Source organism: Triturus cristatus, chromosome 4_1 (assembly GCF_964204655.1).
Source record: "Triturus cristatus chromosome 4_1, aTriCri1.1, whole genome shotgun sequence".
Lineage (NCBI taxonomy): Eukaryota > Metazoa > Chordata > Amphibia > Caudata > Salamandridae > Triturus > Triturus cristatus.
The window spans coordinates 769441994-769466321 of NC_140585.1; the positions used below are offsets into that span (position 1 = coordinate 769441994).

Below are 24328 nucleotides of genomic sequence, written 5' to 3' on the forward strand. Positions count from 1 at the left end.
ATCTCACTGAGTAATTGCCCCTGCAAATTATTGTGAGAAGCTAACCTGGTATATGATGTCCACTAATGTAAGTGGGCACCTGGCACCAGTCCAGACCACCCTTACGGTGATTTAGGAGGTCTCAAACAACCTTAGAAAACTATCCAAGATGTAGCTGTGGAGCGCAGCCTTCAGGCTTAGTCTTGAAGGAGTGTAATGCAGCTTGTTTTACAAGAAAGCAATCTTATGGTATAGATTACATGAATTAGAACCACACAAAGTATTTATAAAAAAACAAATTTATTATATAACACTATCTAGTACATTACAGTATCTCCCACACAGTGATAGACACAACGCACACAATGCTAAAGCAAAGGAATCACGGTAAATAAGCAGTAATACTAAGTGGGCCCCAGGGGGGGACCAAACCATATTCTAAATAAGTGGTATAAGAACCATGATTAGAGTCAGGACAATATCTAGAGGATGTAGAATTGTTGGGGACCCACAGAACCACCCAAGTTAAGTAGATAGGGACAACACAGAGAGTGTGTGCAGTGTGTGAACACGACCGCGTGCTCCGTACAAGTCTATGTGCAAGTAGCTGTTGGATTTTTAATGATTAGGGACCCTTCCCGGTGGACCCTGCAGAAACCCAGTGGAAGACAGAAGGTTCGAGAGCCACCCCCGTGGATACCATGGGACCCAAGTTACCTATCCCAGGGAAGCCGGGTGCATAGGTGTGAGGTGGCGTCGGAAACCGCTGTCGAGTTATGCAAGTGGAAGAAAGTTTATCCGTTTATTCTTTGGATCTCTGCAGAGGGTGTACACATTCTCCTCTTTTTCTATACATATGTGAAGAAAGGCAGTGAATCCTGTGCAGTCATGCCACCAGATAAGGTGCGCTAACCTGTCGGCCACCACAATCTAAAAATGTAACAGAAAAAGCCATACATACCCTGCGCACAGAATTTAAGAAAAGACAGGAAATGAAGTGCCCCCATCCCCAGGCACGAGACAGTATTTCTACCTCCAGGGTAAGGCAGAATAGAGGTTGTACCCCCCCCCCCACCCCAACTATCCCGTATGAAAACTACACCCAAATAAATAGTAATTTCCTCTCACTTGCCATAGGAAAAGGCTGCAGTAATCTGGTTCTGGTTCAGCCGGCACCCATGAAACCCTACCAACACTGGGCATTTTGTAAGATTAGAGACCCAGGGTTATCCAGGGTGCTGTGACTTACCTGTATCCCAGGCAGTTTCCCTACCAAGTATACCCTGCAAACTTCACAAATATGCATAAAACACCCAATTTCCTCTCTTTTTCAACTGGGATGGCTATAACATTTTAGCTTATTGTCGACCAACACCCAGGGAACCCTACCAATCCTGAAACTTTTTTGATGAATATGACATGAATGGAGCAACACTGCACCCATGTAAAGACCACAATGTCCCTACATTGGCTTCACATGGTCCAAGTTAATTCCAGTTCCTGCTGCAGTACTTTATTTTATTGAGATCTTCATGGGAATTCTGGGTGGCTGGACCTTTGTCAATCTCCTCAAATTCTAAATCTTCTCTTATAGAAAGAAGAGACATCTGTGATTTAAGCCAAAGTTTGATGTTTGCATGGCATTCTCGGTGAGAAAAATTATTTGATTCCACACAAGCCACATCAATCTGGATTGCCGTTTCTGTATAGCTCTTAGAAACGTCTGGGGTTTGTAGGTTTTTTATGGGTGCTGTCTGACCATGGACCCAGATTAGTGCTTAATTCCAGCCAGTGGTTTCCAGTGCTCAGCACCGGGATTTAATTGTCAGCACTGGGGCCTGTGACAGTCTGCTACAAGTGGGCGCTATCAGGCTAATTTAGAGATGACCACAACAACAGTTAATTTTTGACTCAATATATATATTAAAAACGAATACAACATGCGGCCCAAGCCATTTTTATAGCTTTGGGGGCCTGAAACAGTCCGAGTTGTCATGCTTGTAGCAGTGTGATGGTTAGTAGTTGGGTTGTTACTGTCATTAGCAACATGGCAGGGGCAATGTGTGGCGCAAGCTACAGTGTTCTTCTGACCAGAGCCCTGGCACTTACTGTTTGCAAATTAAGCACTGGCCCAGATACTACATCTCCAGAAAGATTTTAATTCAGTGGAAAAATCTTGATTCATCTCATTTGCATTTTGGGTCTTTCCTGTCATGGTGGTAGGAGAATCCACAGAAGGGGATACTTTTTTGTCAAGAGATGTATGGGAACAGAATAGTAGAACATTTGTTATTATCTTTTGAATTTCTTTCTATGTTTATCTTTCAAATGTGAGTCAGAGTGCTAAAAAGCACAGATTCTGCAATCCCCTCCAAATAAGATATTATGGATAATCCCAAATTCAGAGATATACAAAATAACCACTATTCCTAAACTTCTTAGGCACAATTAAAAATGCAGTTTCCTTCATACTCATTTTTCATTCATATGATTTTACCGTATGAATTGATGTATGGTAAGTACACAATGAAAAATCATTATATACTACAATTATTTTGATAGCCTGGGTATTGGATGTTTTTGAACAAGCAAAAAGCGTACATCTTTTGCGGAAAAAATATGTAGGATTGTGCTCAACCTCTCCAAATATGAACAAATGTGCTCAGCACTGACGAAAGGAAAGTCCCATCACTGCAATGCTCATTTTGCCCATCCTTTACCCTGCAAAACGTTTTACAACTAAAATGAAATCATGATTTCTTCTAATAATCATGATTTCTGATTTGAGGGGTTAAAAATCATTTGAAGCCCTTGGCCAGCTTATCACTTCTCTGAAAACCTGATAATTGGATTGGCAGAAATCATCATTGCACACTCGAAAGTGCAGCTTGATGAAACAAGTCTACTTCAGACCTGCACTGTAATGGTTTCATATATCATTTTTTGGATTATTGTGTAATAAAATTTTACATTTTAATTTGGTGTAAAATGTTTCTGTAATGAAGATGGCTTGGTCACACATGTGACCTGTAGTTAAGTCTTGCACAGCACAAGAACTATGATAGATTAAATAGTTGGTTGATGGTCATCCCCAAAAAAGATGGAAGTTAGTAAAAAAAAAAGTAGGAGCAACACAGAGTTGAATTTATAATATCATGCAAAGCTTTTGCCCTTCTACTGCTCTCTGTATGTGATAATGCATTCCATGATATTTTATGGAAGAAGATTGAAGCAGTTCAGACAGTAGCATCTGCAGGATCCAATGGGCATTTATATCACCATGGCATAACCTCTCTCAAAAAGTCAGAGAATGCAATTTTCTAACAATTCGTCTCTCTGTGGATTATGCATAGTATGAAACGTCAAATGTACTGTCGACTAGTCTTCATTTGTCACTGATTGAGTACTGACCCAAGCACATAAGGACAAACATACTCCAAACTGATGAGTGTACAGATCTGAACAGATCAGTTTACTATTAGGTAAGCTGCTATGTAACCCTTTAAACCATCCCAATATGTGAATATAAGACAATGCATTCAGATGTATGTGTTACTCTGTTATCTCCACATGTCAATGACAAAGGCTTTTATTAAATACAAGATTTACTCATTAACACAATACCACATATGTTGTCAGATTTTTGGTAGCAGAACCTTAGTAATAGCTGAATTGTGTGTGCTTACTTTCTTAAAAATTGTGTTATATTTGTCTCAATATAGAATGCATGCAATGGGTGTTAAACGTTCTATTTCACATATATTTTTCTCATTTCTATTTTCTAGGTTTTGGATTAGCTTTTAACTTGCAACCCGCTTTAACAATTATTGGAAAGTATTTCTTCAAGAAACGACCAATTGCCAATGGAATGGCCATGGCAGGAAGTCCTGTATTTTTGAGCACGTTGGCGCCCCTGAATCAGTTTCTTTTCAATATGTTTGGCTGGAGAGGTAGCTTTCTTATCCTGGGTGGACTACTTTTGAACTGCTGTGTAGCTGGGTCTTTGATGAGGCCCGTTGGACCTAAACAAGCTCCTACAAAAAAAGATGTTGAGAAAGCTCCAGTGGAACCTAATGCCAGTAATGACAAAAAGTTGTCAGTCCTTCAAACCATCAATTCATACTTAGACTTGTCGCTCTTCAAGCACAGAGGATTTCTAATATATTTATCTGGAAATTGTATCATGTTCTTGGGTTTCTTTGCCCCAATAGTATTCTTAGCTCCTTATGCTAAACACATGGGCATTGATGAGTATTCATCAGCATTCTTGCTTTCCATTCTAGCATTTGTGGACATGTTTGCAAGGCCTTCCATGGGGCTAGTGGCAAACTCCAAACTGATCCGCCCAAGGATCCAGTACTTCTTCAGCTTTGCAGTCCTGTACAATGGCATTTGCCATGTATTGTGTCCATTTGCCAGTGACTACACCGGTCTGGTGGTATATTCAGTCTTCTTCGGTTTTGCCTTTGGAATGGTCAGCAGCGTCCTCTTTGAGACGCTAATGGACCTAGTAGGAGCTGCTCGTTTCTCCAGTGCTGTTGGCCTTGTCACCATTGTGGAGTGCTGTCCTGTTCTGCTTGGCCCTCCTCTTGGCGGTAAGACGTACTAGTTCATTTTCTAGACCTACATATTTCATTTCATGCTACCATGTCTACTACCGAACATAAGGCAGCAGTTGCAATGTGTTAGCATTTATTTTATTGATAAACTGCAGATTTGCTGAGTCGTCAGTGCGCTAGTAAAGAGTTAACCGTATTTCATATTTATATGTGTATGAATAAGCATTACTTCTTTTCTCGTTTATTAATTTTCAAGGAAGTGGTACTTTCTTGGCCAATCTAATTAATTTCATGGGTTGTAGCATCTACTTGCATGCTTTCACTATTTTCAATTTGGTTTTGAGTGCAGCCTCGAGCCCCAGCTGGAAAATAACACTAGCCGGTAATACAAGTACATTGTTGTTGCCTTATTGTTAGAAAGCTAAAGCCCTCCTCCTCAGCAAAAGTATCCATTATTCTGATAAACAAATTGGTGAATTTTTTGCTAGTTCTGAGAAGTTTCCTAGTTGCTATTAATTAATAACTAAAACATTTTATTCACATGTTGTGACTAATGTTTGAGTGGTGCCATATACACCTATTATAGTCATTCATACGTCGATACCAAAAACAGGCTCTTCAACGAGCACAGGTACGTAAAATGTTCTATCTCATTTTCTTGTCCACAAATATACCAGGTTCGTCCAGGGAGCTGAAAGACTTAACTTCAACATTTTAGCCCCTCGATGCATTTGTTAAGAGTGATTGCAATGAGGCAATTACAATTTTTATTTTGTAATTCCATTAACGTTTTATTCTCCAAAAACCTATTTAAAAAATGTAAATCCTTCATATTTGACGCTAGGGCCTGATTACGATGTTGGTGAGTCCAACACCGAGGGCTCATCTGTGGTGGACCCTGCGTTCTGTCATCCACATTACGATGCAGCTGGCAGAGGCATCTAGTGGAGGGACCATCCGGCGCACTTCCTACAGGCTCAAGAAGCCCATCAATGCGTCAGATGGTCAGTAAGCCCTACAATGAGGGTGCCTGCCCTTTAATGGCGGCTCACCCGCTATGAAAAGGCAGGCGAAAAGTGACTTTGGGGGCCCCTAGCAGGACCCCTTTCTCCCCTGGCCCTCCGCTATGGGACCTGGTGGCACCTATAGTGTCTCCCTAAACATCCCTGCACCATGTGGCAGGCCATTCATGGTTCCTGCCACAAATGTGTTTATTCGCTATTTGCGTGTGTGCTGCAGCCCGCAGCACACACCGCAATAGGAAATATACACATTGTGATGGTCATGTAGGTAGTCGCATCTTAATCCAGGCAGCGGGACCGCCAACTTCTAGTTGGATGGTCCTGTCTCCACCATGGTGCCGGTCGGGCTAGAGTCTGACCAGCATCGTAATCAGTCCACTGGTTGTTCCTTTTGCCAGATCGATTCCTTACTATTATATGATTGTATATAACACCTTGTTAATTGCAAGCATTCCTCCTTACAGCAATAATTGTTTTACAGTCAATTGTTTGCCACAGCAGTTTATTTCAGTCAGCCTTTTAACCTCTTAACTGTCTTACAGCTACATTTCATATTGCTGGCCATATAATATGAAGTTATTTTTGTGAGAACATCTTTAGGCTTTATACTCGTTATTATATGCTCAACATAACAAAATTGTCCTCTTGTTCTAGCACATGTAATTCACTGTGATAAATAATTCCTATTCTGAGTGTTAAACTTTGAAATGTGGCATAACCTGCAGAAGCAATATTGAACACATCAACTTCTGTATGCTTTGCCTTCTGTTTGGTTCTTTTCACCGGATACATTTGAGCATGTTTGACATGATGTAAAAAGCAGCACAACCTTAGAAGATCTTCAAATGCCTACGAATGTACTTTCTGACCACTACATGATTTAGATGTTGTAGAATGCATGTCTGAACCTTAAAAATGTACCCTTCCAATTTAGGTTCCCCTATACAACACCTAGATGAAAAAAACACTCAGGCCATGGAGAGATTGGCAAACCGAAGTCCATTATCTAACCTAGTCTATCCATCAAACACAGTTTGTGAAGATCAGCTCATACATATCAGTAAAATAAATAGCACTGGAGACTAAGCTCAGTGGTACAAAATTGAACGACCTGCTAGAGGGCTGAATGAGAGTGACAGCAAAGTGATCGAGAGACAGACAGAGCTCAAGATGAAGGAGGTGAACATGTATTACGTATATTTCAAGTCCTAAGGTGAATGAGCACTCAGCCCTCATCTGAGAATATCCATTGCACCAAACCAAGCATACTGAGGAAAACAAACAGTAATGCTTGGAGTGCTTGAATGAATCGTAGCCACTGATAATTACCTAAGCCACAATTCAAACCACTATTTCCGCTCACCATGCCACATCAGACAGGATCCAGCTATATACAGACTCCTATAGCCATTCCCTCTGAATGGGAGCACAAGTAACCCAAGACTGGCCTATAAAGCATAAGCATGTGCTACAAGAATCTGTATGACAGGGTTATATAACATAACATGGAAAATGTTTCTTAGAAATAGTGTTCTTTAGATAGCTGAATTAACTATGATTAAACAAGTCAGAATTGGAACATACAAATTGCTCAGATTTTACAAGTATAGGGTTTTGGACATGTTTAGTGCACCACGCGTAAAGATGTGGTGGGATGAACAACTCACTAATCCCTGTTACAACCAGTCCCATTTCAATTATTTTCAAATAGTATTCATTTTAAGATTTGTCCACTAAAGTTGAGGGAAGAAATGAAGACATTTGCAACAGGCTCGAATGCATATTATCATAAAGGCTGGACTAGGACCAAAAAGATGGCAAGAAGAGATGAAAAACCAGGGCGTACCCTGTCTTTTTGTGTATCTGAGATATTAGCTACACTAACGAGCCACACAGTACTTTGTATTTCAGACCCCCCCGCTGTGATAATACAATTGAATGTGAAGAGCTGTAATTATTATGTTTTGGTCACTTGACATCTGAGAAGGGGTCAAATGTATATAATTGGATGATTACCAGACAGCAGACTAGTATATATAGAATAAAAAAGGCATGCATGAAAGTAATAAGGAAATCAACAATGTATGGTATGAACAAGGACACATCATTCACGAAGCCGGTTGTGGAAATCCATTTATGCTACTAGACCTGAATCTACGTTAGCCTCGATTGAGTTGTCAACATATGCCTCTGTGAAGCTTCACAATATTACGTAATTAATGCTATACCAGACTGAAAACAAAGTACATTTAGATGGTCACAATTGCATAGTGTGAATCCATGTTATGAATTGGTTTTGCAATGTTTGCTGCAAGTCAGCATTATTTATACTCTAATTAGTCATCATATTGTTTTACCACGTGAAGATGTTCCAAATCTTTGTATAAGGGATCCTTGGGCCTGTGGCTTTTATTAACAAGTGCTTTGTCATTTCTTTAATTGGTTGTATAATGCAGTTATTGGGGTTTGAGTTGATCTATTGGAGTCATTTCATTATAAAGCAGGTTTAATATTTGTTCCAACATCGAAAACAGATCAGCATCGAATTGGCATTGATGATCACAATTCTTAATAGAATTGAATGTGTAGGTACTTTTTAAGAAGAAATTGCAGGTGTAATGATACCGCCATCTAGGAAAGACTTTATAGGATTTCGTTTTAAGAGCATGTTATTCCTTCTATCAATACATTATGTTAACATGTTATCATAGTTTTGATTCTGAGTACTATATATCCAGGCCTCTAAGTTTTAATAAGATAAGCAGGACAAAGTTCCAGTGTTTGGAGAATCTTCAGAGGCATTTGTAATTAAGCCAGCTGGAAAAGGTGATCAATCAGTGATTATATTAAGTTTGTAGATTTTTGACGGATTTTAAGTGATTGGTTGAAAATATTCTAACTGGTGCCTTTTCAAACTTGTGGAATTAAGGGAGGATAAACAATTGCAAATACCAGTATGCTTAGTCTCCCAAGGTGACCCTTTGTTATATGTATCACAAGAGATATTTCAAGCATGGCCAAGTATGTTGACAAGGGGTAGGTGAATGAAAATCTTTCTGTAATCACAAGGGAGTGGATTCCGAAATAACCTATATGTACAGGGAGTCTCTAAGGATTTTTAGGTCTCGCCTTGCTACCGCGTTAGCGATCGCAAAGCAAGACTATTGTAAAAAGGCTTTTCAAAGTGCTCCCCAAAAGCGGATTGCATTGCTAGCACACGCACAATCACGCGCATCGTGCCGCCATGCACTCCGCTTTTGGGAGCACTTCAAAGGGTCCGCTCCCCCGCCTGGAATGCGCTCCCCCGCCCCCGCCAAGCGCGCGCGCCACGCTCCGCCGGCTTGTGCTTGTTTATCCAGTCAGAGACTTCCTTTTGTTAGTTTCAGTTTACAGTTAGCTCCTTTCCATCTCTTCTCTCCGTGCCTTCATCCTTCACTTTCTGTGCGCTGTCCTCCCCCTTACAGTCACTACCTCGCTGTTCCTTATTATTAATCTCCCCTTTCTCACTGCCTCTCCTAACTTTTCTCCCTCCGTCACCGTCTCGCTTTCTCTATCCTCTTTCCAACCTTCCCATCCCCCGATCCGATCGCTCAGTTTCGCACTCCCTCGTCTGCCGCTCTACTTTGCCACTCTTTCCCTCACCTGACACTCTTCCGCCACCGTCCTGAGTCCTGTTGTTACCCCAGCAGCTCGCTCGCTGTGTTGCCCCGCTCTTTCCGTAGCCTCGCTTCCTATACTGTCCCTTCTCCTCACACCCTTTCCCACTCTCTCCTACCTCTGCCCCACTTCACTGGTCTCTTTGACGTCTCTCCCCTTCCCGCACTCCATCTTCTCGTGCCCACTTTTCTGCCCCGTCTCCCTTGCTGCATTCCCTCTGCTGTCCTTTTCTCTACCCCTTCATTCCCCCTTCTCTCTTCTATTCAGTTGCCTCTTCCGACCCTCTTCTTCAGTTTATTTTACTTCCTGCTCCCTTCATGTCCCTTTCTCTTCCCCGCCTCCTCACCCACTTCTCCTGTCAAAGTCCTCCCCAGTCTTCCTGCTCATTTCCTCTAGTGACTGCAGCAACAGCACCCGCCCCGCCTCGGCTCTCCCCTCCCCCGCTCCATGGTCCTGCTGTAGCGAGGGGCAGATGTCCGGGAATGTCCCCCGAGGGTTTGGCCCATTCCTTCGTCTTCACCTAGAAGCGCGTCGCCCCCTCCCGAGGAGAAGGTATTCATTATTCAGCAGCTCCATGGAGGGGGCAACAGAAGGTTGTCTGAATGTAACGGACTCTGATCTGTCACAGATGTCAGCGCAGCTGCCCAGCTAAGGACTGCATTGCACTCAGGCGACCCCGCCAACCCCCTATCTTTCGTCACCGCAGGCTGTGCTCATAACTCTACCCTACCTACTACCAGCCCAGGGTATACTCCCAACACCCAACCCAGGAAATACCAAACATAATAACCCCTGCTAAAATCCAACCTATCACCACTTAATACAGGTGTTCCACTACCCGTCCCTAGACAACGTCCTCCAACCACAAATAACAGCCGGTACCGCACAGCCCTACGTAACACACTCATCCATAAATGTTACACACAAACCTTTTCAACCCAATATGCGATACATTCTCCCTCTCAAGAATGTCCCATTCAGCACATAACTACAGTACAAATAGAAAACACCTGTCGCCCCGACACCGTCAACCACAGAGCCTCAACAGGAGACACCAAACATGCCTATGCTACGCCCTCTAAAATCCAACAGTTTTCCTTGCGCTGTCACTCCTAAGCACCCTACCCCGATGTCTACTTTCTATCTCTTCTTTCACGTCTACCAAATACCGTTTCCTCTGGTACTATTCCCGATCCCTCCCACTACTTGCTGTTCAGACACTTTAGGTGAGCAATCCACTACCTACCAATGCTCCAGGGAGATTCTGGAGTTTTGCAGAAGATCTCTCCACCATATTCGTCCCTCCACCATTTCTCTTATCTTGTCCCCAATCTTTGATTGGGGACAGGACGCCTGGCTGTGGGCCCCTAAGAGTCTCGTCCCTTGGGAAGCCTGATCTGGTTGTAGCCTCATTTCCCTGATCGCTATCGCTCGGCATTTAGGGCCTCCTTGTTAACCACCATTTGTTGTAAGTTCTTCGGCTCCTCCTGTCTCCATGCATTTCAAATGTACTTTTTGGGGTTGTTTATCTGCTCCTGTCTGCACGCATTTCTTTGTCTGCACACATTGCAAAACTGTTTGTTTCCTGTATATATATATTTTTTTTTTAGAAAAATGTTAGCTCCAATACTTAGTAAATTATTAACTTCAGTTTTTACCATATACTTTCAAAACTAGTGTCATAGCAAATTCGGTAGCAGTAGCATGCATTTTATAAACGCTTGACAGGTTTAGGTGCTCTTCAAATTATAAACATTTCAACCTCTGATGCCTTTTCAGTAATTACATTATTTAGGTAATTACACATTTTAAAACATGTTTTCGTATCACCAGCCCGCAGATTAGTATTCGCTAATGCTTGTATTTGTCACCCCGGTTTAGCCACGCACCACCCCCCATAGACAAGCAGGCCTGGCTGCGTACATTTACAGTCTGCTTGCTATGCTTTCCTTTTAATATTGTTCTGTCATAAAAGCAAATACTTGCAGTTTGTTACGACTTCTTATAACAAGCATTTGCAATGCAACAGGTCTCGCATTTATACGAGTTTGAGCTATTGGCATTGTAAATGACAATGTTTTTATTTATGTTTTAAAAACCCACACATAAATAAAAGGCATTGCCATTTACAGTGCCAATAGCTCAAACTCTTAACAACTGCGAGACCTATTGCATTGCAAATGCTTGTTTAGTATACCCTCACTCACTAGAATCAACTAGTGGCATGTTTCATAATTGGGTCGACACTCTAGACACGTAGGGGCTGATTACCATGTCGGTTGGAAAGCCTCTGACCACTAGACAGAAGCTTTCTGACCACGGTCGGAGGCATTCTGACCTACACGGTCGGTTTGCGGTCTGACTGTCCGATTACGATGACGGCGGTCTGAAGGTAAACCAGCCGGTCATTTCAATTCGGTTCCGACCATCTCTCGTTGGGATTAGGATGTCTGTTTCTGACAGCCTTTCTGTGCATTTGCGGTCTGACGGCCCGATTACGATGGTGGCGGTCTGAACGTAAACAGGCCGGTCCTTTCAATTCAGTTCCAACCGTCTCTCGTTGGGATTACGATGTCTGTTTCTGACAGCCTTCCTGTGCTGGCCTTTCCGACACGGAAAGGCTGTTGGAGAGTGACTTTGGGGGCCCCTAGCAGTGCTCCTTCACCCTGCGGCCTATGGTTGGTGGTCGAGGGGACAACTAGGGTCCTCCCAGTAAAGCTATGCACTGTGTGACCGGCATCATGGGGTGCCTGCCACAGGGTGCAGGGTTTTACACCCTCCCCCCATTTCTTTATAGGAGCCTGTATTACAGCCGGTTTATGGCTGTAACACAAGCTCTCATAGAGAAAAGTGAGTATGTGACCGAACAGTGTTCAATCGCATCGTAATCAGGCTGTCGGAACCGCCAACCACATATCAGTCAGTCCTGAGTCTGTGATGGTGTCGGTCGGAGGCAACTCCGATCGACATCGTAATAAGCCCCCTAGTGTGTCAGAGCGGGCTCAACCTCCGGAAACAGAGGGAGCACTTTAAAGTGTACAGTCTCAGTAGGATCTGTGCGAGTTAGAAATAAAACTAACTCTGATTCCTTGTTGTTATTTTATTTTTTGTCTCTGGAATCAGGGTTGGATTAAAATCAAAGGATATGTAAAGTGGGAGTAACACAATGATACCATACATCTATAATCAATTACAGTTAACATGTTTCAGCCACCCTGGTCCTGCTCTGTCACATGGCTTTCATCAGGACCTTAATAAACAGAACCCTGGTCTGGTAATAAGGAGAGTGTCCCATCTTTTTCTTTTTACAATCATTTAATATTATTACATTCAAGCCCACTGACTTACAGTTCCTTTAGGGTACAATAGCCAGAAACGTCTTACTTTGGGACTCATAATGGTCCTATAGGGAACAGTGGAGGCAGGTGACCCTGTAGTCACATATTTGCCAGGGATGCCATCCCGGTTTTGCAACATACCAGTACCTCCAGGCCCTGCATATTGGAATGAAAATCTGTACCTACAAATTCCTGCCAAGTCAGGAAATGCCCTTGAGCACCGGCTCTCATAGTTACCCTACCTTTTTCTATGTTGGAGGCATAGTTTACCCTGCCCATGCCGCACAGCTGGAATGATTTATAACCTGTAGGATTTGCTGCCTGTGAAGTTTGGTGTATCCTGCAAACAGGAAAACCCCAGAGATGGCTGATGAGGATATGGTGCATGGGGGAGGCTGGTGGTTGAGGGCAGTCTGCAACCGGGGGCATGAGGTGTGCTACAGAGAAACCGTCAAAGGCTGTTTTTCAGAAGAGTGAGAGGAAGGGACAGGGATGGTTGGGGCATGAAAGATTCTGGCGTGAAGCCACCAGCGGTGCAGTCTTGCTGAGCAAAAGCTGTCTTTCCACAGTGATGCACTGGAGATAGAACTATTTCTAACAGCTGTTAACGGCTGTTGCAGCTGTCTTTTTTTTTTTAAAAAACTCTAATTATGCACCTTCTAAAGCCTGCAAAATTATTTTAAAAAATTGAAGTTGTCAGACACCTTAATTAGAACTTCTCATACTCATTTAAAAAACAAAATTTATACAGATCATTCCATGTCGCATGCAGTACACCACTGACTTTTCAAAGCAACAAGCATTAATATTTGATGCAAAAGCAGTGATAATCATTGCAGATGTCAAAACTGTTAGTTTGTGCTTCACATAATTTTTTTTGTACTGCAGATAAAATATATTTTGTAGCGACAATGCCACTTTGACAAATACATTTTTATAATCCTTATTTTAACAGAGTAGTGCCTCAAAATTCTTGAGGCATCAATGGGGTCCAAAACTGTACATTTCGTATTGCGGCTTGTGCGACGAGCTGTTGGATGGCCTTCCGCCCAACATTGTAATGGGGCCAAATGTGTAAATTATTTTTATTTTGTTTAGGTATAGGATTTTCTTGAGTTGTGTTTCACTTTTTTACTGTTTAAAATTTTGCATATAGTAACATTTAATACATTATTTGAGATCAAAATGACTAAAACCCAATCGGTAGAACCAGGGATTTTCAATTTTGAAGATTTAAGTGAAAATATGCCTAAATTGACTAACTGTGGCTATCTTGTCCTGCTGGGCTGGGGCAAAGTCACACATTCAGGCCAACCAGGATGGAGCCCGGTCGGATTCAGAGACTAAGGTAGGCCCGCTGAGCAAAGTTCCCTAAATCCTGGTTTGTAGATCATTGTGAGATCCCCCATTGAGGATGCATTGCACACTAGCGATTTCAAGGAGCTGCGGGACTGCGATGCGGAGTCCTGTGTCGTTGACAAGGAGACCATTGATTATGGGCTTGTGATGCATAGTCTGGCACTGAGGATAAGTTGCGCAGCGGTGGTTCCGAGGAAACTGCGGAGCTGAGAAGCGAGTTCCTGCATTGGGGATGTCTTGCATTCCGGCAGTTATGAAGCGGCTACAATGAGAGGTACTGTGGTGCACCAGCTCTGCAAACAGGAGCACAGCTGGACTGGAAGAGCACCTTCAGGCCCACTTCCAAGGGTCCGGGACTGGGGTGCACCACTTGGATGGCAAGACTCATAGCAATTAGAGTCCAGGCGCTGAGTTCAAGATAGTTGGCGCCTTTTTGTATCCCTGAGGCTCTGATCAGGAGTCGAGCCAACTAGCCATTGGAGTTATTCTGGTGGTCCTGGGATTAAGATGCGGGTCCAGTCCTTTTATTCAGGCAGCAGAGCAGCAGAGTAGCAGTCTTTCCTGCAGAGCAGAACTGCAGTGATTCTTAGTCTTCCACAGGTACAGAGGTGTACTGAAGAGTTGGGTCTAAGGGTCCTTTATTTATACCTGGTGCCCACTTTGAAGCTGGCAAAGATTAAGGAGGTCTCCACCCTCATAGGTGTTTGGAGTCTCCTGCCTCCCTGCTCTGGCCCCAGCATATCTGGAGTTACAAAAGACTATTATCAAATCCGTTTGTCAGTGTGCTGAGCAGAGCCTTCACGAAATGCCTGTGTGGTAGGTGACAGCTTCTCCCCCTCATCATGTCGGAGATGGCCCATCCAGCCAGCACCTATTCCCCCTCTGTTTCACTATTTGGAAGCAATACACAGTGACAAACTGCCAGATACATGTAAACCAGTATAAAAGCTGCTGGGACCAAGTGTCTAGGACAAGAAGATGCCAACTTTCTAAAGGTACCATTTTCAGAATTGTGACTTAAAATATGGCATTTCAATTAAATTTGTGCTAGAAATGAGGTCTTCGGTTGATTGAGATTGAGCCCTGGTCAAGCTGCAACCCCAATTCTAGTCATGGTAAGGCACAGACAAACCTCAAACTAACCTGTTCGGACCCTCTGGTAGCTTGGCACAGAGCAGTCAGGCTTAATTTGAAGGCAATGCGTATAGTATTTGTGCAGTATTTCAATCAGCAAAACAGTGAAAACACCACCCAAAAGATCCCATACCAGGTTTAGACAAATAGTGTATATTTAAATAAATAAAACAAGACCAAAATGAAAAAAATCCAATCAGAGAACGATGGTATTGAATTAGTACCAAAACGCACAGTGTCAACAAAGGATATCTGGTCGCACCGGACCGGGAAAAAGTCGCAAGTTCAGACCGACTGCAAAGGAGTGCAGGCTGGCTACAGGGTCCAGGTTAGGCCCGCTGAACCAAGTACCTTAAATCCTGTTTGCAGAGCATTTCCTGGATCCGGGGCAAGAAGCATTGCACAGTCATAGCGATGCATCAGTTCCGAGATGCAGTGAGGCTACGGTGCGAGGTAATACGCATCGTCATCATGGATCCAGTTTACGGGGCTTCTGATGCGAAGTGTGGGTGTTAAGGATGTGGGACGCAGCTAGGGTGATGTATCATTTCAGAGGAGCTGTGAGGCTGCGATGCGGAAGCCGGTGTTGGCATTGAGCTGTAGTCCAAGGGGGATGCGAGGACCTGGTTTGGAGATGCGCTGTGCCATCAGCGATGCATCGGTTCTGAAGATGCGAGGTTGATCCATATTGGGATATAAGGAAATTAGCCTCAGTACAGGCAACATCTGATTTTATGATTGATTATCCATTCACTATGATGGGATAATCAGGTGACATGAATGACTGTGATGCACAGACTAAAATTATAGATCAATTATGCTTTGAAGGGTGCTTTGATCCATAACCAGATCTTTTTATGATATGCACATTTTTTAGAGGTTTCCAGTTACCATGGCTTCCTGATGAAGGCTGTTAAGCTGAAACATGCATAGTTCAAGTTCAACAAGCCATGATGAAAAAGAAAAATTAGTTCCTATTAACTGTGATTTTTTGACGAAACTACTGTTACCTGTCTACTTCTACAAGAACAACTGTTATTTTGCATGAAAAACGTAAATTTTGATCACATATAAATATATATATGGAGACATTTTCACTAAGAGATATAAATATAAATACGAATATTCAATAGGCTTGCTATGTGCATATACTATTGAACCTTATAACCAAAATATACATCAAAGTCTTTTCTTATACAATTGTTGCTATATCCCTGACTTAGGAACTAATCTAATAACAGGAAAACCCTTATATTTACATTTGTTTTCTCCACAGCCTGTCTGTGCGGTGCATTGTGTTTTTTAGAAGGTAGCCAGTCTATTTAGGTCTTTAGTTTGTGCAATCACCAATCGCTGTCATCACCACTCTCCTTCTGTTTCCTTTTCTCTTGTTCACCAAGGGTTGGATGATATTCTTTTATTTCCATCTCATAGTCTACATTAAACCCAGATAGCTAGTAGGTGTGATCTGAAGCACTGTTTGTAAGTGGTGAGATTAAAGCAAATACCGATTTCAAACTAAGCTCTCATACTCTGGAACCTTCAGTAGAATCACTACTGACAAAAGGTCTTTCCTTTGTTCCCCACACTAGAATAAATCAATTTGAATTATTTCTAGACCTCATGGCCTTTTTTAGGAAGATCAGGCTTTGTGATCAAGCAGAACATCTTCCTATGTCCATTAATAGATCTGGATTAGTGCCTACCTCCATTTTTTTAATGACCCTTGATCAAAGAGGCACTGAGATTGCGATTGTTGAGCATTTAGTATAGAAATAAATGGAGACCGTTATAAAATGTATCCTTGCCCCGACTTACAATATAAATCGGTTGGAACATACAGCGTTACACGAGCTAAGACAGAACAAGTCTCTCACAATAAAAAATTGTGACAAAGGTGGACGGATTGTAATATTAGATACTCCACAATATATCACAAAGATGCATGAAATGTTACATAATTTCGACCACTATGTACCCATTGCTATATCCATTGTCATATCTGTGACAAGGAGTGGAAATGCCTAAATAATACAAATCCAAGAATGGCGGCCATTTACAAAGTCCCCAAATTTCATAAGAACAGTATAGACCCCCCATACCGACCCATTGTTACTACTATAGGGTCTGATAAGGAAACCCTATCTAAATACGTGGATTCTATACTTCGTCCATATGTCCTGAAAATTCAGTCCTATATCAAAGACACTCAGAACATTACAAATAAAGTCGAACATCTGACATTTAATGCCATGAGAGACACAATGGTTACCATGGACTTAGAGGCCTTGAAAGCAACATCCCGCAAGAAGAAGCCATAGAGGCAGTGAAATGGTTTATCCAAGAATTCCAGATTGAATGCCCTACGACACTCATCATAGAGTGTCTACATATAATCTGACAAGAGAATACATTTGAATTTAATGGTTCATTATACAAACAAACCAAGGAAGTCAGCATGGGGGCATCCTGTGCCCCCACAGTGGCGAAAATACATGACCCAATTCGAAGCTAAGTATATTTTCAATGAAATGTCCCCCTTCTATGAGTCTATTACCAACTGGTGTAGGCATATAGACAACATTTTTTTCATATGGATAGGCAACCAAGAGTATCTATTTGAATTTGTGATGTGGCTCAATGTATGTGACAGTAACATGCATTTCACTGAATCTACCAGCAACAATTAAGTAGAATTTCCAGATATTAGTATAAAACATGAAAAACAACATCTAGAGGTTGACCTATATGTCAAACCTACATCCAGAAACCCTACTTGATTTTGAGAGTTTCTGCGCCCAATAATAAAAAAAACAGCATCCCGTTTGGTCAATTACTGCGCCTTTGCAGAATTGTACCAATCTAGCAGACTTTGACCATCGGGCAACAGGGATGAAGAAAAAATGAATCACTTGAGGATACCCTAAGCGGTTAATATGTGACTCTTAGCACGGTATTATGACAGACAGCACTTACTTAGCAACTAGGATCCTAAACAGACATCCAATTTGGTCTTTGTCACACGCCATTCCACTATAAATGAGAAGATACGCCACCTCATCAACTTTCACTGGCACAATTTAAATGCAGAAAGAGAGAGAGAGAACTACATAACTAGACCCCTTTTTGCCCACAGAAGGAACAAAAACCTAAAAGACTTTGTTGTTAGGTCATGCATGACACAAAGACAGCCCGCTATTCAAACCACCATAGATAATAGTGCACCCCCCATAGGAAATTACAAATGCATATCATGCAAAGCATTCAACTTTGCCATCGAAAAAAACGCATACAACATCAACATCAATGGTGTGAATGTTTCACTGAAAAGTTAAGCAAAATGAGCAGCATTGTATATCTGTTATTGTGCCCCTGTAAACTAGGGTATATGGGGGAAAACTCACGCACCATGGCCATGAAGCTGACGGAAGATCAGTCAGCCATACGTACAATGTAAACCATGGCACCTTTAGTTAAATATTATATTGATGCACAACATACTCCCAATGATATACAATAGCTAATTTTGGAAAAAGATTTACACCAAAACTGCAAGTTTAAGCAAAGAGATCAGAAAACGTAGAGGAGTCTATTGGATTTTTTTACTGGATACATACAAAAAAAGTCTCAACAGTGAAATTCCGTGGGACCAGGCAATTAGATACAACTCCAAATGATCCCAGGATTTTCCATCTCATATATAGACTCTCTGTAAAGGATTACCATACTTCAGGTCTGGATTAGACACCAGGTAGCATCAATTATTTCTTCACTTTCCCTGTCATTTCTTCCTTCCCATCATCTATGGTCATGGATATAGTCTTTGGTATCACAATGGCTACTTACAAACTTGGCTGCCTTCATTCCATGGACTGAAGAATGACCCAAAATTGAAGACCTCACCAGAAACCTTAAACATTTGGGGATGAAATATCAATATATAGATGTGAAGTATATCTGTTTCCCCCATACTTTCTTGTATAGACATTACTTTTTACTGTTGCACTGATGTTAACCCCCTACTATTTAGACACATAATTTCATCATGGCTGATATTACCCCGACTGCATACACCGACAATCTGTATGCTCATTTCACCTTATAAGATGCTTGCGTGCAAGCTCAATTTAACATTGTAGATATCAGTAGAACTGTGAAAATTTGACTCCAGGATATATCTACTCATAACTTGAGTAGATATTTCCTCAAAGGGATACCATCCTCATGAGCCGTTATGGGTATTTATTCCTTTTTTTCCATCTTGAATAACCATTTCAAAATGACAGGACACCATAACGACCTAAAACATGTAGTCCAATCTTTGTGTCTGTCGAAATCCGCACCTGATCACTTGACGATTAACTATGTACAAACATGTCTCCTAACCTATTTAAACCTTGCAGGTTGGAGCATTCTTGACTTGTCTGCTGACAAAAAACCTTTTAGTTACCGTTAAAAGGGGTCTTGCTAGCCGGATTATATCAAAAGTACGGCATTGAAAGAGAGAGGTCTAACCGACCACTACAGGATACACGGACATGAAATCCTGAACGTGTTAGGGGGCATACGCCTTCAAATCAACACTGTTTAAACCTTGCTGGAGACACCCGCTATGAGCCAGACTACGGATAGGAGGTAAGAATTCCTCACGCCGCCTGGGCATTAGAAATTGACCCAAATATTCTGGTTTCTATTCCTCAGCCAATGTCTTAGGACCCCGAATATAAAATGTTTATACTTTGTTTTTTTATCTCCCCAGTGATTGAGATCACAACATAACAAGCTCCAATACAAACATAACCCACCTATCATATTTTAGGGTAAGTTCACTTTGCAGTAGGCATATTTCAATATTTCCACAAAAAAAGACACTATAAATTATGCCTTTTGATCTACATTACAATATATTTGGAAAGGGGACTAAAGTCGTACTATAGACTGTTTCTCTGTCTCCACCATAACCTTGCTCCTGTGGGACACGGACGCCTCATTTAAAACTACCCCTGATCTGGAAACGTCATTAAGGGACAGGTGAAACTGATTCTTAAAATCCTAAAGCTGTGGTGGCAGCTTGTTAGCTGACACAGACAGTGTTATGCTAGGTGTTAAATTATTCACCTCTAACCATCCAACAATGAAAATAGTAAACTATAACTGATATATGAGTTGCGCCACTTCTGAAAACTAGAGATTTTTCTCTCTTTCTCTTTTCTCTATTCATCTGTATTGGTTTTTACCTTCGCTCATGAATCTCATGTTAAACTCTTAAATCTCAGATAAATTGGTGCCAAGGGTGTAGTGGAAGGTTTGCAATATAATAAAGCCATCTAGGCAGCATCGCAATCTTAGATATGGTGATTTAGCCCATAACTGAGAAAGGGAGCGTCCTCCAAAAGGCCACATGCATTCTATGCATGCTGACTGCCCTAAAGAAGTTACCCTCCATCAGATTCTAGTCTGTGTGATACCTATGTATGTCTAGTTATCAGAATATCAGAAGGTAGTTCCCTCCCATCTGATGGGATCATCTCCCAGCTTTATGACTGTTGGCAGTGGGTCAAGAGTCAGCGGGAACAGGCATGATTTCCCTTTGTTGACGATTAGTCCAGAAGCTTTCCCGAAATCCTCAAAAGTTTTTGTGATTGGGGTTAAGTTTTGGCTATAGTCCTTCAAGTCAAGTAGGACACCACCTGTATAAAGTAAGACATGGGGTATTCCTCTTTTTGACAGCATATTCTAAGCTCTAACCTGCTGTCAGAGTTGTGTTGCCAAAAGCTCCTTAGTGAGTGCAAACAGATAGGTGGAGAACGGGCATCCTTGTCTGGTGCCCGACTCGACCATGATTTGAGCAGAGTTGAATTTGCAGGGTGGCAAATGCCTTTTCCAAGTCAAGTGTTAGGGCAGCGGTCAAGATGCAGACTAATGGGTGCGGTTTCTAATAATTTATATAATCTCCTAAGGCTTTGGCCTTGAACAAATACAGATTGGTCCGAATAGACTAACAGGGAAAGGGCTGGTTGTATTTGGTCAGCAATTATTTTACTTAAAATTTTATAACCTGTATTTAATATGGGATAGGTCTGTAAGAAGCTGGGTTGCAACCTGGCTTTATGATTGAGAACAGGGAGCCGTAGATTACCAGGTAATTTACCACATTCAAGAGCCTCTTTGTAGAATAAAGCCAACTTGGGAGGTAGGGATGCCTCATAGGTTTTCTAAAATTCCACAGGAAGACCATTTGTCCCGGGGTCTTTCCTATGTCAAAGTCTTTGATATCAACTCTGACTTCCTGGGGCTGTCAATTTCATCTCTGGGATTTGTGGACAAACTGGAGAAGACTAGATCAGCAAGGAGGTCTCCAGTTGGCCCTGGCTTAAAAAAGTTGCATATTTTGTAAGGTTACCTCTTTCCCATGAAGAGCAGTAAATAAGGGCACATTTCAATTCTGCATTTAGTATCAAGATTACCCTATTTACCTGCCTCAGAGTGGAAACGGCAGTATAAATTACCCAGTCTATATCTCAAAGTTTTTCATCTAGTGGCACCATTTGCTCATGGAGTTTTCCTAAGGAAACTCTTAGTGATGGATCAGAAACCAGCCGTCCCTCAGTTTCCACATAGGTCTGCTCCACTTCAAAAGTAGTCATCTTGATGAGTGGATTCTCTATCCATCACTTTGTCTGGGAAAGACTGCTTTCATATTCTTGTCCCTTCAACCTTCCTTTGAGAGAATCTAGTTTCTTGTTTAAATGATCTTTTTGTGTTTCCACTCTTCAGTGTAGGGACTATGCATTAGCTATATTTCACTTTTTTGTGTATTAGTTTCTGGGTGCTCATCTACTACCATTTTCTTTTACTTGTCCTCCCTATGTTCTCTCCGAGGTCTTTGAGTAGTGGATCCATACCTTGGAGTAGAGCATTTTTGTCTGTTTATTCCAATTACCATGTTCATTGCATCTGTTCGAGTAAAAGGAGTTGATGTATCTTTCCTGTTTTTAGTCGTATACTTTTTCTTATTGTTCATCCTGTTCTTAATTTGGTTTGAAGAAAGCAAATATTTTCTAAGATTTTTTAGATTTTCTAAACCTTTGCTACAAAGTCAGATATATGTGGAAATTATAGATGGATAAAATGCCAACAGCAGTTCTGAGTTGTTAAATTCTCCTGCTGCAGAAATGCATTCTATATGAGGAAAACCAGGTCTCCTCTTCCAGCTAACACATTCTTTTCCCTTTTTATACCTAGGGTACACTTACAATCTTCTGATAACCCCCCTTGATAACAAAATACATATTCAAGCTTGTGCCTGAAGCGAGAACCTTGCCTAGCATGTTTACCTCTCTCAAAGGTTCTAAACATTGTTAAAGATCTCTGCAAAATATACCCCTGTGACTTATTAAGAACACTGACCACTCCAATAAGCACAAAACAATATAGCAGAACCTTATATTATGCTTGATTTAATATGAGCTAGTGATATGCCTGGAACTTGCATTTTTCAAGTTTATACGGTGATCAGCTGATGGATCATGTTCCTTTGGGCATGTACAATGTCAATGATAAGATATGTCCAGAGGTGGTATGCACTAGAAGCAGGTACCCAGCAGTAATGCTCGATTAGGTAATTATGGCCATAAAAAAGACTACCCCTTATAAAGCACCAGGTAACAATATGTGAAAACTTATTCTTGTCAGAACCTGAGGTACGGGCCCCTACCATACCCTACTATTTAATGCCATTATGGAAGGAATGCCCCTACCACATTCTTAGGTTGTGGAAGAAATCATCCCTATTTTTTAAACAAAGTCTCACCTCTGCTTCCCACAAACTATCGGCACATCAGTTTATAGATATTAGGCAAAAGATATTTTCTAGATTTACTTTAGAAAGATTGTAAGAATGGGTGGAGGCTAATGAGATTCTAAGCCCCTTGCAAGCAGGCTTCCACTAAAATACCTAAACGATTAACCAGGTGTTTAGGCTGCAGCTACTTTACTGGAAAATTGTAGTATTGCGGGGCAGACTCTATATAGTATTTGTAGACTTAAGGTCAATTTTGACCGGGTCCCCCGGTGAATTTTGTGACAGACGTTGTCTGGCATGGGGATTCCACCTTACATTTTTCTTATTATAGAAAGACTTCACACGCAGATTTATTCACAGGTGCGATGTGATAGACTGCAGGAGGTGTCCGAACGCTTTTTGGGGTATAGAGGAGTTAGGCAGGTGTGTTTGTTTATGCTCACACTCTTCTCCTTGTTAATTAACGGTCTTGTCGACCACCTAAATTATGCAACAATGATGCCCCTAGGTTAACATCTATGAAAGTGCCAGCTCTTACGTTCACAGAGAATACAGCCCTTCTTTCCAAATTACCTATGGGTATACAGAAGTTCCTTAACCAATTTAGTAAGTTTTTGTGCACTAAGGGAACTTGAAATAAATTTGAGCAAAACCAAATTAATATTTTTTAATCCTTGACGATCAACACAGTCAAACCCCACTCTAAATAGAACCCCATTAGAGCAGGTAAACACCTTTGACTTTCTTGGTATTACCCTTAGTGAGCAGATGGATTTGACAACACACATCTCTAAGCAAAGACTCAAACTAGAGCATCATACTGGTGGGTTGCAAAAAAGTGCATGAGGGGTATTTTTTCAAGCCCATTTAGATCTACATACATCAAGCGCTGGGGGCTGTATTGTATCAGGCGGAGCTCTGAGGTCATAAGGCAGCAAAAAACATTTTTCTGTCTGAAAATCACTTTTTGCAGCAATTGGTGAACCTCCCGGTTAGTACACCACTTGCTCCACTTAGGCTTGATCTGGGGGTTCCATCAATTCTAGTTGGGATTACTCTCAAGCCATTACTATATTGGAGAATGGTGTGGGTTACCCCTGAACTGATTTCATACAGACAAGGCCTGGAAGAGATACTTGGTATCCAGCGCGCTGGCAAACTACCTTGGGAAAATGTTTGTCAGAGATCTCTTGAAAAACATGGGGGAAAATAGCCTGTGGAAAGATCCCACCAGAGCCTGTTTACACACATTCCAAACGTGAACAAAATAAGAGCTACACAATCTTTCTTAAACATTCTTTTGCTCAGCTCCACATTGGGTTCACAGACAGATAGATTTTTATTGTACAAGAATTCCTACAAGTTCGAAGGATTCATGGATGAAATTGGACCCATCTCGGCCAGGAACTTGTGTGTCCAATTCAGGTTTGGTACACTTCCTCTTTGCTTATATACTTACAAATTGGCAACCACCGA

The 24328-nt window shown here is 41.7% G+C and overlaps 1 protein-coding gene across 3 annotated transcripts in view; it reads left to right on the top strand.

The window, feature by feature from the left end:
- LOC146855507 (monocarboxylate transporter 2-like) overlaps positions 1-24328 on the top strand; it is a 350090-nt gene that overhangs the window by 264030 nt on the left and 61732 nt on the right. For all 3 annotated transcript variants that reach the window (XM_085653342.1, XM_085653343.1, XM_085653341.1), the window contains exon 5: positions 3765-4574. In XM_085653342.1, coding sequence (XP_085509468.1) covers positions 3765-4574 — 810 coding nt within the window. The remainder of the gene's footprint in view (positions 1-3764; positions 4575-24328) is intronic.